The 15,204-nt window shown below is 34.7% G+C and overlaps 1 protein-coding gene and 1 long non-coding RNA gene across 2 annotated transcripts in view; one reads left to right on the top strand and one right to left on the bottom strand.

Annotated features, from left to right (window-relative positions):
• Nucleotides 13,647-14,243, bottom strand: LOC110263228. Its single transcript, XR_002348485.1, has 2 exons — nucleotides 14,116-14,243; nucleotides 13,647-13,904 (listed from the first exon to the last, which is right to left on the bottom strand). It is a non-coding gene; the product is annotated as an uncharacterized LOC110263228 (long non-coding RNA).
• The window catches only part of LOC107646151 (linoleate 13S-lipoxygenase 3-1, chloroplastic-like), a 5,784-nt gene continuing 4,605 nt past the window's right edge, over nucleotides 14,026-15,204 (top strand). The window contains exons 1-2 of the mRNA XM_016350344.2: nucleotides 14,026-14,532; nucleotides 14,672-14,955. Of these exons, the coding sequence (XP_016205830.1) occupies nucleotides 14,130-14,532; nucleotides 14,672-14,955 (687 nt within the window). The 5' untranslated portion in view covers nucleotides 14,026-14,129. The remainder of the gene's footprint in view (nucleotides 14,533-14,671; nucleotides 14,956-15,204) is intronic.

Here is a 15,204-nt window from a genome sequence, read left to right as displayed (position 1 = left end):
GGTATGTTGAATTGAAAAGAAGTTTGGATGGGACCCGAAAAGGGTGGCAAAGTCCGAGTTTTAGAGGAGATGCTGCCGAAATTTTATAAAAAATTAGAGATTTTGTTTATATGATTATTTAAAAAGATTTAGATTCAAAGGTTATATGGTTTGATTTTGAGTTATTAAGAAAATGAGCATGTTTTAAGTTTGATTCATTTAGAAAAGAATGAATTATATTTTGAATTTGGAACTATTGATGGACGGAATGGGAGGTGTGATAATGAAGGATAAGGATTGAATATGATTGATGTATGATGATGAATGAAATGTGATTGAGAATGATGTGGATATTGATGAATTATAATTGAATTATTTAAATGGCTTATGAATTTGAATGATCTGAGATACGAGGTTCCCTGGGTTAAGTGCCATGGCTTGCCACCACGTGTACCAGGTTGAAAACTCGATACTCTGTTGACCCTACGACGTAAGTGTGACCGGGCACTATATAAATTCCCGGGAATGTTACCCCCATTGAGCAATATTGATTATTTGAGATAAAGCTATTCATAGACTCTTGGGGATGCACGTCGGGGGACAGTCTAAGGACAATTCAGACTTGTCGGGTTGGCTGGATAACCTACAGATGAGCCTCATCAGCCATAGGACAGGCATGCATCATATGCATATTACTTGAGCTACTTGCTTGTGCTTTAATTGGGTATGCCTATATGTACTTGCCATGCTAAATGTGTATTTGTTACCTGCAGTAATTGTAATCTTCTTGTGTTTGCCTTTATCTGTCTATTTGTCTGTGAAAATGCATGATGGAACTGGAGGCATGGAGGAATGGCAGTATGGGACTTAGATTTAAGGTTAAGTTAAGTTAGGTTTAAATATCCTTAGTAAACCACCTTTTATGGCTTCTGTTTAATACTTTAAGCTCTACAATCTGAGTGTCGGCGTTCTAGGATTGCCTCTGGCATTCCCAGGACCTTATATATTATGTGTGTGGCACCTTTACCATACTAAGAACCTCCGGTTCTCATTCCATACTATGTTGTTGTTTTTCAGATGCAGGTCGAGAGGCTTCTCGTTAGGCGTCTGAACTCTTGAAGCGAAGTGGTTACTGGGGTATTTTGTTATGCTGTGTTGTATATATATATGTACTTAGCTTTCTCTCCGCATAACTTGTTCTTTTTTATCCTCTTAGAGGTTGATGGAGAGGCAGGATTGTGTATATGTACTTTTGGGTTTTGGATATGTATGTATATATGTGTAGATATTCTCTGGCCAGTCTTGACTTCGCAGGCTGAGTTAGGAGCTTGTTATTTTGTATCTTTGGCACTCTATTCCTACTTCTGTTATCATATGTTCAATAGTTATGGTTTCCTTAGCACGCAAGTTAACTCGTTCCTTGAGCGTTGCGCTTTTATTTCGCGATTTTTGTTTCCTCTATTCTTCAAGGCTCCTAGCATATTATAATTCTTCTGCTATTATTTGTACTCATTTTATTTTAGAGGTCGTAATACCACACCACCTCTGTTTTACGACTTAAGCATAAAGCTTAGTGTGGTAGGGTGTTACAATTCGTGCTTGTTTCAACGCTGGCTGATGATTTTTTGTAAATTGATAAGATCCTTGCAAACTTTTGACATATGATGTGTCCCTCCTTGATGACAAAGGGGGGAGAAAAATGAAAGAAGGGCTGAATTGCTGAATTGAAATTGTTTTTTGCTGTCCTGTTTGGATTGAAACTGTTTCTTTGTTGTTCGGTTTGGACATGAACATTCTGTTTGAACATGAGCATTCTGTTTCATATTTGTGCTTTGTTTTGGCTCATTGTTTTGAGCACTCTGTGTTAGAGAATTTCAACTTGAGCTCTGATTATATTTTGAAAAATTTATTTGCTCAAGTGTATATATATATATATGCTGTCTAGATCATGTTGTGAAAATAATGGCTCGGTCTTAAAGGTTCTATGTTTTGAAATCTTTATCTTCTTGGAACTCTTTAGAGCTTGTATACAAGTGATGGCTTTCTTGAATATTTTGTTAATCAAGCACACATTAAGGGGGAGCACATTGAACAAAAGAAAGGGGGAGATTTTGGCAAATCTTCAAAGGGAAGTTATCTAATCCTAATCCTTTCAATTCAGTTTTAATAATGTTTGTCATCAAGGGAGAGATTGTTGAGTTTGAAAAACTTGAATTATTATGATGATCAAACATTATTAAAATATTAATTAAAAAACCAGTAATTTGTTAATTGCTTCCAATTGGTTGTATGATGGATTTGGTTTAGTGTGCAGGTGAAAAATAAAATTATTTTTTGGCTCAAGTGATAAAAGCCCAATTTTGTTACTAAACATATTTCAGCCCAATAATAATTGTCCACTTCTAGTGGTTGAATATTAAAAGAAGAAAGATCCAAAGAGGTCCATATCACAAGCCCATGATGAAATGAAACAATTGACCCAAGGTTGAGAGAGGAACCCATTCAGTGATCACAAACCAAAGGGAACTCAAATTGTCAAAGTTATCATTTTTGGTTACTGGAAGTAAAAATCCAATTGAGTTTAATTTCATTAAAAGTATGCTTCGGTTACCAACTCCACTTGTTACTGGAACTTAAAATTCAACTTGGTTAATTGCAAGCATTGGTAACCGAACTCAAAATTCAATTGATTTAATTACTTGCCTTGGTAACTGAAAAAGAAAATTAAATTGAGTTAATTGCATTGATGGTTCCACACATTACTCCACTCCTTCAGTAATGTGAATGGAATTTCAATTCATTTAATTGTTCTTTGAAAAACTTTGTGTCTTCTCTCTCCTCTCTCTCTTTGCATTCTGTCACATCCATCAGAGGAAGAAGAAGAAAATACAAGTTATCAAAGAAAAGTAACAGTAAGGCTAATGGAAGAAGAAAAGGATAGGGTGATGGCCTTTGAGAAAAGAAGATCCAAAGCATGGCGTGGCTGAGATCTTTTCCACTAAAGGCAAGATGTGGAGAAGAAGCTTCAAGATCTCCATCCCTAAAGTAGAAGCGATCCGTTTCGGTCAGAGAAGAAGATCTCTGAGGTGAAGCTCGTTTCCACTTTTGTTCATCCATCACAGAAGGTAGCTACTGTAGCTACGTGGAGGAAGAAGCAAAAATGGAACAGATGGAGCTGTCAAGGATCAAGAGTTCATCAAGGGTCAGAATTTTTTCTTGGGGACAAAGTCAAGATGGAGGGCTCAAATTAATGAAGCTTGATGAGAAGGGATGAGAGAGAGGTACATGCATGTTGATTTACTTTCGGTTTTTCCTCTCTCTTCTCTCTGTACGAACCGGCCTTATGTGATAGAGAAGATGTTGGTGGCTTGGTTGAACCGGTTTCAACCTTGGAAGTTTTCCCTTCTATAATAAGGGAAAATGGTCAAGGGTTGAGACAAGGAGTGAGACCACACGTTTGGGTTCTCATAGCTCTTTGAGCTATTTATTCTTCTCCTTCATGGCTTTCATTGAATATTTCTTTTTCTCAGTGAGTCTGTCTGTGTTTCATTGGTAAAAGGCAAAATGTGAGGTTTTGTAAGAAAAAGCCAATGAGTGGAAAAAGGCAGAGAGTTAAAGAAAAAGCCATTATTATCTCAGAAATTCTTTGTATGTATTTCTGTTTTGTTGTCATGATCCTGAGGGGATTCTGATAAACCTCTATTTCATGGTTTATCTTGTACTCATTTGAGTGGTTTTTATCTACTCTTTACCCACTTATTCATACTATTTGCATGGTTTTACATTTGCCTTCCTAATTATATGCTTTGATTGAAAACATGTTTCTTTGAACTTATATTTGCTTATTATTAATCCTCTCTTATTACCATTAGATGCCTTGATATGTGTGTTAAGTGCTTTCAGAGATTATAGGGCAGAAATGGCTCAGAGGATGGAAAGGAAGCATGCAAAAGTGGAAGGAATACAAGAAGTTGGAGAAATTGCTAAGCTGTCCAGCCTGACCTCTTCACACTCAAACGGCTATAACTTTAGCTACAGAGGTCCAAACGACGCGGTTCTAGTTGCGTTGGAAAGCTAACGTTCGGGGCTTCGATTTGATATATAATATGCCATAGTTTCTTTGACTCTAGGCGACGCGACCGCGTGCTCCATGCGGCCGTGTCGTAGTGACGGAAATCAGCGTGTTTGAATTCTTCTCCAGCGATTTCCGGGCTATTTTCGACCCAGTTCGCGGCCCAGAAAACACAGATTAGAGGCTATAAAGTGGGGGATTTCATCCATTCATAAGGAGGCTCTCATATAATTCACTTCTCATGATTTAGATTAGTTTTGAGAGAGGTTCTCCCCTCTCTCTCTTAGGATTTAGGACTTCTCTTAGTTTTAGGAGTGACTCTCAATCCCAGGTTCTTTATTTTTATTTAATTTATGAACTCTTTCATGTTACATATAATTTTCTTAATTAATGTTATTTGAGGTATTTCAATTCATGATTGCTTTCTTTTATTTACATGATTACTGCTTCCCATCTGAAGACATTTTTATTCCAGTAGATTTACTCTCTTCCTTTTGGTTTTTGTTAAGAAATCAGTAACTCAGGAGTTATCCAATTCAACAGCATAATTGTTAATTGTTATCTTGCCAATTGAATTGAACTTCAATAATCCCAATCTTTTCTTAGGAAATAAATAGGATTCGAAGATCAAACTAATTAATCCCTTGACTTTCCTTTACTTTAGTAAAGGTTGACTAAGTGGAATTAAGATTCAATTTTCATTATCATTGATAAGGATAACTTGGTCTGGACTTTCAATTTCTAATACCTTGCCAAGAGTTTATGTTTATTGTTATTATTTTATTCCCTCTGCCATTGCTTTTCTAACTTTTTACCTTGATCCAAAAACCCCAAAACATACATTTGCATAACCAATAATAAGAACATACTTCCCTGCAATTCCTTGAGAAGCAACCTGAGGTTTAAATACTCGGTTATCAATTTCAAATGGGTTTGTTACTTGTGACAACCAAAACGTTTGTACGAAGGGATTTCTGTCGGTTTAGAGACTATATCTACAACGCGACTGTTTTTATGAAATTCTTTACTAGCAAAAATCCTAACATCAAAATGGCGCCGTTGCCGGGGAATTGCAAACCTGTGCCTTATTATTGGTTATTGTAAATATTTTTTTGCTTTTTGCTTGTTTATTTGTTTTTATTTTTGTTTTTATTTTTACTTTTTCATAAATTAAAAGGTTATTGATTTTTTAAAAAAAAAATTTCAAAAATTTGTTCTTAGTGTTCACCATGTTCTTCAAGTTGTTCTTCGCGTTCATCTTGACATTCAAGCTGTTCTTAGTTGTTTTCTTCGTTTTGATCTAAAAATTTGAAATTTGGTGTCATTTTATTGTTTTTCTCTTTCCTCATTAAATTCAAAAATATTTTTAATTAATTTTTTTTCGGAAAAAAAAATTCATATTTTTTTTAAAAATTTTTTATCTTATCTTATCTTATTTCAAAAATCAAATTTCAAAAATTTAAAATTCAAATTTCAAAATTTCAAATTTCAAAAATTAAAATTTCAAATTTCAAAATTTAATTTTCAAATTCAAAATTTTAAATAACCTTTTACTTTAAATTTGTTTTTATTTTTATTTTTAATTTTTATTTACTACTATGAACTCTCACCCCTTTGGCTATGAGTCTGGTTACAATTATGTTGTAGGAAGAAGAAATTACAATGAGAATAGGTATCAAGGTTGGAACAATCAAAGATGGGAGGAGCCACAAGGATTTGATCAACCCTTATAGCAACAACCACCTCCAATGGACTATCAACAACCACCACCATATGCCTATGAACCCTTTCCTCAACATAACTTTGGACCACCACACTCACAAGCCCATTTCTGTCATTCACCTCCATATAACCCCAACCCTTAACCACCATACCAACCACCTTATGAGCCATATGAACCATATATAGAACCACCCCAATTCCAACCCAATTACTCACAAGAACCACCACTTCAATATTCACCATCTCCATATCCATCAATCCAAGAGCACTATGATCCTATTTATGAAAGCCGAGTGCATCAAGAGACAAAGGATCGTTTCAAGGAAACAGTGGATCGATTTCATGCAACCATTCGTCAATTTGAGCAAGCGATAATTCAATTAGCTTCCCGACGTTCGGACACTCAAGGAACCCCCATGGCTTCATGTGGACAATCTAATGAAGAACGTAGCATGAAGGAGATACTAGAAACTCCAGTGAACAGTACGGAGCATGACTTTGTACTGGAACAAGTGGAGGAAGCCGGAATTATTGAAGAAGAAGAAGTGGTTGAAGACTTAGGAGATGCAGAACCTCCATGAGAAAGTCCAGTCATAGAACCCCCTTTCAAGACGTTTGAAATTGATGCTGAGGAGGGTGTACAACCTCCAAGGCATATCACAGTTGAAGACTTGGAAGAGGTTGATCAAGTGATGGAGATTCAAGAAGAAGAAGCATAACCTCCCATGCCCTTGGAAAGCAATGAAGAGGAGATTGAATTGGAAGAAAGCTACCAAGAGGAAGAGGTTGAAATTGAAGAAGCTTGCAAAGAGGTGGTAATTATCAGAGAAGAGCACAAGGGAGTGCAGCTTGCATTTTCATTAAAAATACCTCCCCCTAAGTTGCCATCATCCTTCACAATATTCAAGTGGGTAAAATTATCTCCTAACCGGTTACGAGACAAAAAGAAAATGTCTCTTGACCTGTTATGAAACAAAAAGCAGAAATATCTCCTAGAGCTATTCTAAAAGGCAGAAAGTAATATTCAGAAAAAGAGGGCTAAGATTCAACCACCCCTTCTCTTAGCCATTGATAACCATCATATCCCAATTGACCCAATGGATCTTCTTTTCCCTTTCTTTGTTCCCCCGGTAAAACTAATTTACTATATAGTCTAGTGGTTGTATAGACCTTTCGATAATAAGAAAAAGCCTATTATGTAACCTGGAATGGCTTAGGCGACCGATTTCACTAACACTTCTTTTTCCGATCTTGATAAGCACTTCTTGTAACAACCCAATGGGACTCTAGACTTTTTATTATTTATATAGATATTAGCTTGTTGCACTATCAGTGTCTCGTAGGTTAGCCATTTTTTTAACATACGGTTCTTTCACAGATAAGGTTATACATTCAGAATATAGAATATAATCTAATTAAATAACAGGAATTTAGAGAGTCATCACAGATTGTCAAACCAGCATTCATATATATACATACCAGAGGTCATTTCATAACAGACTCTTTAGACATACAACGTTCCTAGAAATCTGGTTCATTCAGGAAACTCCTAGTCGGGTATCCAAACTAGAAAAAGACAATAAAGTACTATCCCTCACAAATACTACAGAAGGAGGGAAACAAAGTCTAACAACAAAAGATGATCTATCCTAAGGTCGCCTCTCAGTCGAGAAATCGGTCAACGGCTGTCCTCATGGGGTTTGTCTTGAACTGTACTTGTACCAACTACTTTGTCTCCTGCATCGGAGCAATTGTTGTCCAAGAATCATAATCGAGATCCTCGTCAGAAGAAGAAGAAATAAATCCAGTTCGGACAGGCTTCGTCGGTCCAAACTTCTCTCATAGAGGATCGAGTTGAGCATTTAAGGAGTCGATTAGCATCGGATTAGGTTGAGGCTCTGGTGAAGGAATGGGCTGAGGCTGTGATGGAGGATAGGGCTGAAGGCCAACGTAACTCGAATCGGGGTGGAACCGATCATGAAAACACTATGGTGGAAAGGTGTGATAGTCACGATCAGGGTGGATCTGAGCAAGCTCGTAGTTACATAGGGTTGGTCGGGATCGAACTACGAACTGTACAGTGGATAGGCGAACAGACGACCATAGCCGATGTACATCCGAGTACACAGCTCTCCCCAAACAATAGTTGTATCTAAGAAATGATCCTCATATGAATGTTTCTCGAAAATCTCTACGAACAGTACCGCTGTTGTGGCGATCAATGTGGAATTCTCCATTTGTAAAAAAGTGGAGGGAAGGGGGTGAGAACCTACGGTTTTCAGTAGGGTACTAATGTGAAAAAAATGTATCATTTCCGTAGATCCTAGGGCAGGGCTCTAGCATCCTATCTTATTCATTCCTTAGTTCTTTAACCCTAGGTTTTATACTAGTTTCCTCTCCACTCCGTAATAGCGCGTCTCTCTTTATCTCTATCTTAGTCTTCTATCTTTGTAAGATTACAGAGGATAAGCATACACAAGCACAAAGGATCAATCAATCACATAGCATCCACAGAAAATACAGAATACATAAGTCACAGAAGTGCAAATGCGCAACCAATATAATGCATGCCTGTTTTTAGTGTAGGCCATGAGTTCATGCGTGATTGACTACCCGCAACCCGAAATTACCTAAAAAAACCCACAATATAGCTTCTCACTGAATCAGTTAGCATAGGTATCACATGGGCAGACCCATGTCAGTCAGATACCGAGGCCACATGAGCGCACCGTGTCAATCAAGCCAAAAATAATAATAATAAGGCTATAGCATAAGTGTGCATTCAGTGAGAAACGGATACCATATGGGCAAACGCATATCAATCAGATACTAAATTATTCTTAAAGTGGGCATCCCCACACTGGCAAACTTTGTCCGCTCTGTCCGTTTTTCCAAGCTGTATAAGCATCTTAGGACTTAGCTCTATTCTCTAAAAGCATTTCAGCTCTATCTCTTCATTACTCTTTGAGGGACCATTGTCCTCAGTTCTTTGGTAAGCTTATGAACCTTTTTATTTTCTATCATCTTTGTCCTTTGTATTCTTTATGTTCATCCTTTAAGTTCTTTGTCTGTTCATCAATACTACTCCTCCCTTGGCGATTCTCAATTTTTACATTAGGTTTCTTATTCTCTTTTCTCATGATCGTCATGGCGTTCCTTTCTCCCTTTCTACTATATGGTTTTTTTTTTAATCTTAATTTATATCTTATTTTCTCTTGACATCCTTCGTCTCTTATTTCCAGTTTCTTTGAAGAATTATGTGCTCTACTTTCTCTCTAATTATCATAAGGAGTCTTTTAATCTTTTCTCTTGAAATATTTAGGCTGTCTTTATTCATAATTACTATTTTATCCCTAATTTTTTACTTTCACTATTTTAACTCTAGATTTTTATTAGAATAAGCGTTTTTTCCTTAGTTGTTACACCTAATTATTTTCATGCTTATCTCTTACCTAAATCCTAACTCCCAATTTCTTTCCCATCTTAAAAATATCAAACGACTTCGGAATTGTATAAACTTTATATCCACGCAATCGCATCTCGGACTAATATTTCTAACAAGCTAAATATCTTAGTTTTCTAACTACTATAGCTCCAGAAACTGAAAAAAATCATGGGTTCACTGAAGCGCCAGTAGCACAGGACTTTGATTCCTTACAAGGTTGCTATACGTCACATAACGAATGCGTACTAGCCCATTTTCTTGATGCAGATATTTTAGAGACACTAGGATTTATTTTGATTTTAGTCTCAATACATTTTGATCTAATTTTAATTTTACATAATTTTTACAAAAGAATTGCCCTGCATCTCCAAAAACTAGAAATAGACAGTATTAGAGCTCACTTCAAAATTTTATATAAAATCCAATTTAGATATGATGATTCTCAAAATTAACATGGTTCAAGTAGACTCCTCTAGGTTTCTATTGCAACTGGTTTCAAGGTAATATCATTCATGATGAAGTAGTTATGCACATTAGAAGTTGGTTCTGTTATGCATAATTCCGTTTTGGCGGAATAGTGAGTACCACTCCTTTCAATTTGCATAATTCACTCTTAAAAACTTGGATCACCCTAAAATTTGGATGGAACATACTAGGCATATCTAGCTTTCATTTACAACTGATCACAACTCAAAACTCATTCAGAATTGGAAGTTATGTACATGGGAATTAATCTATAAACTTCAATTATATTTAGATATTTTAAAAATTTCGGCAGAGTTTCATTTATAAATAGAATGTGCCACAAACTTTATCCCTCAACAATAAACCCTAAACAAGTAGTATGCATATAAAACTAAATATCTTAACAACCTAAATCCACTAACCTATATCTAACCTATCTTAACAACCTAAATTCACTAAAACTAGAAAATTGAGCATAACTAAATTAAACTAACTAACCAAAATAGTATGCATATAAAAGACTTAAAATAGTACTCACGCTATCAAACCATCAGTCCAAATCGTCATCCGTACGATGGGAGCTGGTGGAGGGCCATCTAACTAAGATCCGTGAGAGGATTCCGGTACCGTGTGTCTGTCGCTGGAGGCATTATCGTCGTTGAAACAGTGGGTTGCTGAGCAGATAAAGGTGGTGGAGGAGTCCACTCTAGTGAAGCGGCCGGACGACTTCCTAGTTGTGAGGGTGGTGCAGCAGAAGGAGCCACGTAGTTGGGGTTAGGGACCATGATGAATGGTTGATCTTGTGCACCCGTTCCCTGTGACGTCCGGCCAGGGGTAGTTAGAGTAGAGGATGATGACCGAGAAGTCGCAGGAGTACCAGTAGACACCCTCCCTCTACCACAACCACGAGACTAATTCGTGACATCTCTGCCTGTCGTCATGTCTGCAAAGAGCATACGAATTAAATTCAAATTTGCAACCATTAAATTTGGCTAAAACTTCCGAAAACATAATTCTTTACTTAGAATTAATCAAATTAAAATCTTATAAAATTCAAATTTGCAACAACAATTCCCATCATTCTTATTTTTCAATTTCATTGAAAATTTTATAAAAATTTTGAGAAAACCTCCCTTAAAATTTAGATTTCTCCACCTTTCAAGGATTCCATCCAAACCAAATATCTTTCAACCCTACTCAACTTTTTAAATAACAAACAATTTACTCAACGTAATTTTTTTTGGTTTGTTATCTTTAATTGTCTTTAAGTTATTAATTTTTTCAATTATTAAAGCAACAAACAAGGATTCAAATCCTAATCCACCCACTAAAAAACTTCAGCATGTTACTAGTAAATTATATATATTAGTAGATCTATTAATCCCTTTTTAATCTTTAATTAACTTTCACTCAATCATTTAAATAAAATTCAAAAACATAAATCATAATACCTAAAGCGGTAATCAACTCAAAAACCTAAATCATAATACTAATTAATAACTAAAACCTAAATTAATCATAAATTTAACTAAAACAAAAATAAAAATTAATTAAAAAATGATCATATTTAAAGCAACACACAAGGATTCAAATTCTAATCCATTCACCAAAAAACTTCAAGCATTATTACTAATAAATTTTATTAGTAGATCTATTAATCCATTTTTAGTCTTTAATTAACTTTCACTCAATCATTTAAATAAACTTCAAAAACATAAATCATAATACCTAAAACGTTAATCAACTCAAAAACCTAAATCATAATACTAATTAACGACTAAAACCTAAATTAATCTTAAATTTAACTAAAACCAAAAGAAAAATTAATTAGAAAATGATCATGTTTAAAGCAACAAACAAGGATTCAAATTCTATTTCACCCATCAAGAAACTTCAAGTATTGTTACTAATAAATTTTATTAGTAAATCTATTAATTTTTTTTAATCTTTAACAACTTTCACTTAATCATTTAAATAAACTTCAAAAACATAAATCATAATACCTAAAACGTTAATCAACTCAAAAACTTAAATCATAATACTAATTAATAACTAAAACCTAAATTAATCATAAATTTAACTAAAATAAAAAAATTAATTAGAAAATGATCAAGTTTAAAGCAACAAACAAGAATTCAAATCCTAATCCACCCACCAAAAAATTTCAATTATTGTTATTAATAAATTTTATTAATAGATCTATTAATCCCTTTTTAATCTTTAATCAACTTTCACTCAATCATTTAAATAAACGTCAAAAACATAAATCATAATACCTAAAATATTAATCAACTCAGAAACCTAAATCATAATACTAATTAACCGCTAAAACCTAAATTAATCCTAAATTTAACTAAAACAAAAAGAAAAATTAATTAAAAAAAGATCATGTTTAAAGCAACAAACAAAAATTTAAATCCTAATCCACTCATCAAGAAATTTTAAATATTGTTACTAATAAATTTCATTAGTAGATCTATTAATTTCTTTTTAATCTTTAGTCAACTTTCACTCAATCATTTTAATAAACTTCAAAAACATAAATCATAATACCTAAAACGTTAATCAATTCAAAAACCTAAATCATAATACTAATTAATAACTAAAATATAAATTAATACTAAATTTAACTAAAACAAAAAAAAAAATTAGAAAATGATCATGTTACTAGAGAAGAAAGAAAGGAGAAAGAAGACGGGTGACTAGAGGTGGTTGCCAGTGATCGCCGAAACATCAACAACTGTTGTTGGAGGCAGAGGGAGCAATGATGGAAGCAGGGGCGGAGCCAGGTGGTAGGAAAGGGGAGTAATGGCCCGCCTAATTTTAATTTTTTACATGTAAATTTCAGTTTAGCTTCTCTTAAAATTTTATTTTAGTCTTATTTTATTGTATAAATATTTAGCCCCCTCTAATATTTTATCTAACTCTGCCCCTGGATGGAAGAATGCTGGTGGTGGCCGGCACTACGAGAATAGCTGGCAGAGGTGTTTGGTGGAGAGAGAGAGGGGGCCGTTGGAAGGGACTGTTGAGGGAGAGATGAGAGGGAGGTGAGGCAGTGAGAAGAGAGAGAGAGATTCGAAATGAGGGAGAAGAAGATTTGCAGTTCAAATTTAGGGCACAATTATCATCGAATTTACCAAAAGATTTATTCGACGGTAAAGTTTCACGATACTTCAAAATATAATATTTCACTAACCTAAATTATCGCTGAATTTATCCGCCTGTAAATTCGACAGTAATGCACACGTCAATTACTTTTTTTTTTTAAATATTATTAGCGAAATTACCGGCGAATTTATCATCGAAAAATAGAATTCGACGGTATTCTTTTTCTCGACGATTGTCAAATTTATTGGTAAATCTGACTATAAACTCAATACTAATATTTGACAATAAATCTATCATTAGTCAATGTTTTTTTTTTGTAATGTGAATCGAATAAAATTCTCTTTTCAAGTTAAAAGTTTCCAAGCACTCTAAGGGTAGGCATGTTAGAACATGCCAAATTTTATTTAAACCATCCTTCCAGGTTTTGAAAACTCTAGTGTGCAAGAAAACTTAGTGTTGAAAAGGTCCTATTGCCTTGGTCAGCGTTTGGTTTTTCGTTATCTCCTCACCCTTTGGCATTGCTGGTTCCTGCCTCTTTCTTCCTTCAACGTCAATTAGCTTTCAAGTCAGCATGGTTTATTATTATATTATAAGATTGACTTTTGAATGAAAATTTTTTCTTTTGCTTATTAATAACCACACCTTGTATTATTATGCATATTATTATTATTATTATTATTATTATTATTATTATTATTATTATTATTATTATTATTATAAAAACAATAATATCATCATCATATTATATTAAATTATATAGTCAATCATAAAAATAATACAATGTAAGATTGACTTTAATACCAAAAGAAAATAGTTTATTAATTAGGAAATTACAAACTATAAAATAAGGTGATATGGCGCTTCAAATAGGGAATATATTCTATAAGAATAGAATTTGTATTTGAGAACATGAGAATACAATTATAAATATTGGATTGATATAAATGACTAAATTTAAACTACTTTTTAAATTCAAATATATATTCATTAATCATGTTTAAGCAAGTCACCATATATATATTGACTAATCGTTTTCCCCTTTGTTTCCCGCCCACAGACGGCGTTAACTAGCTTAAACCACGGTTTGACCGGGGAGCCCAATTATTTTGAAGTCTGCAATCAAAATAAAATAATAGTAAGAAGAAGAAGAGGAATTCAAAGGTAAAAAGCACAGGATGATTCATAAAGCAACCATTCGTAAGTATTATTTTTCTGAAAGACACCGCGTGGCATGGGTGCTGACAATGACATTATGGGTGATGCTTCTCTCTATATATATTATCCAACAAAACAAATTGCTTTCCTCAACTCCACCTCCACTTACCTCCGCAGAAGAAGATGGCACTTGTAAACGAAATTATGGGTTCTTCATTGATAGAGCGGTCCTCACGATGGGTTGTCTCCTCCTCAACAAATTCAAAATCAAAACCAGTGTTTCAGTTCATAGAAATGAGAAAGGAAAACACAAGATCTGTGAGGTTGACGAAGGCTGCAAAGTTTCCTGCAGCAGTTGTCAGCGAGGATTTGGTTAATACGCTTTCCGCCTCCACCTCCGCCACCGCCCCCTTGCACGCAAAAAAAGAGAAACCAGTGCAGTTCAAGGTTAGAGCTGTAGTGACGGTGAGAAACAAAATCAAAGAGGATTTTCAAGAGACAGTTGTCAAGCATGTTGACGCCATCGCTGATAGCATGATAGGAAGATGTATTTTCCTGGAGCTCATCAGCACTGACATTGATCCAAGTAATTATTTGATTAATTAATTAATAGTTCGTTTTCTCTGCCTCTCTCATAATCATGATTAACATCCATGCTTGCCAATTCAGAGTACTTTAATTAGGAAAACAATTAATTAATTTCTGGGCTGTGTTGTGTTGTTTAGGAACGAAAGGTCCAAAGAAGAGCAAGGAAGCAGTGGTGAAGGACTGGTCGAAGAAATCGAATGTTAAAGCGGAGAGAGTTACTTACACTGCTGAATTCATTGTGGACTCCAATTTTGGGGATCCGGGTGCGATTACGGTGAGCAACAAACACCAGAGAGAGTTCTTCTTGGAAAGTATAACCATCGAGGGGTTCGCCTCTGGCCCACTTCATTTCCCTTGCAACTCATGGGTAAGGCCCACCACCAAGGATCATCCTGGAAAGAGGGTTTTCTTCTCTAACAAGGTACGATTATCCTTTTTCTTGATCCAGCTTCAAATGTTCATGTCAAAGTCAAACTCTTCAATATATACCAACTAGTTGAACTTGTTGGCCGCCAATTCTATTTAATATTCAAACCTTTCTAAACAAGCGAACTTATTTATATCTATCTACCTTGAGAAATGGTATTTCGTTCCTGGGTAACCAGCAATGAATATTGAGTATTAAATTAAATCAATTAAATAGATATTGACTATTGAGTAAAAATAAATT

This window comes from Arachis ipaensis, chromosome B06, assembly GCF_000816755.2.
Source record: "Arachis ipaensis cultivar K30076 chromosome B06, Araip1.1, whole genome shotgun sequence".
In the NCBI taxonomy this organism is placed as follows: Eukaryota; Viridiplantae; Streptophyta; class Magnoliopsida; order Fabales; family Fabaceae; genus Arachis; species Arachis ipaensis.
The sequence above is the reverse complement of the archived record's forward strand: the minus strand, read 5'-3'. Positions and strand labels throughout refer to the sequence as shown.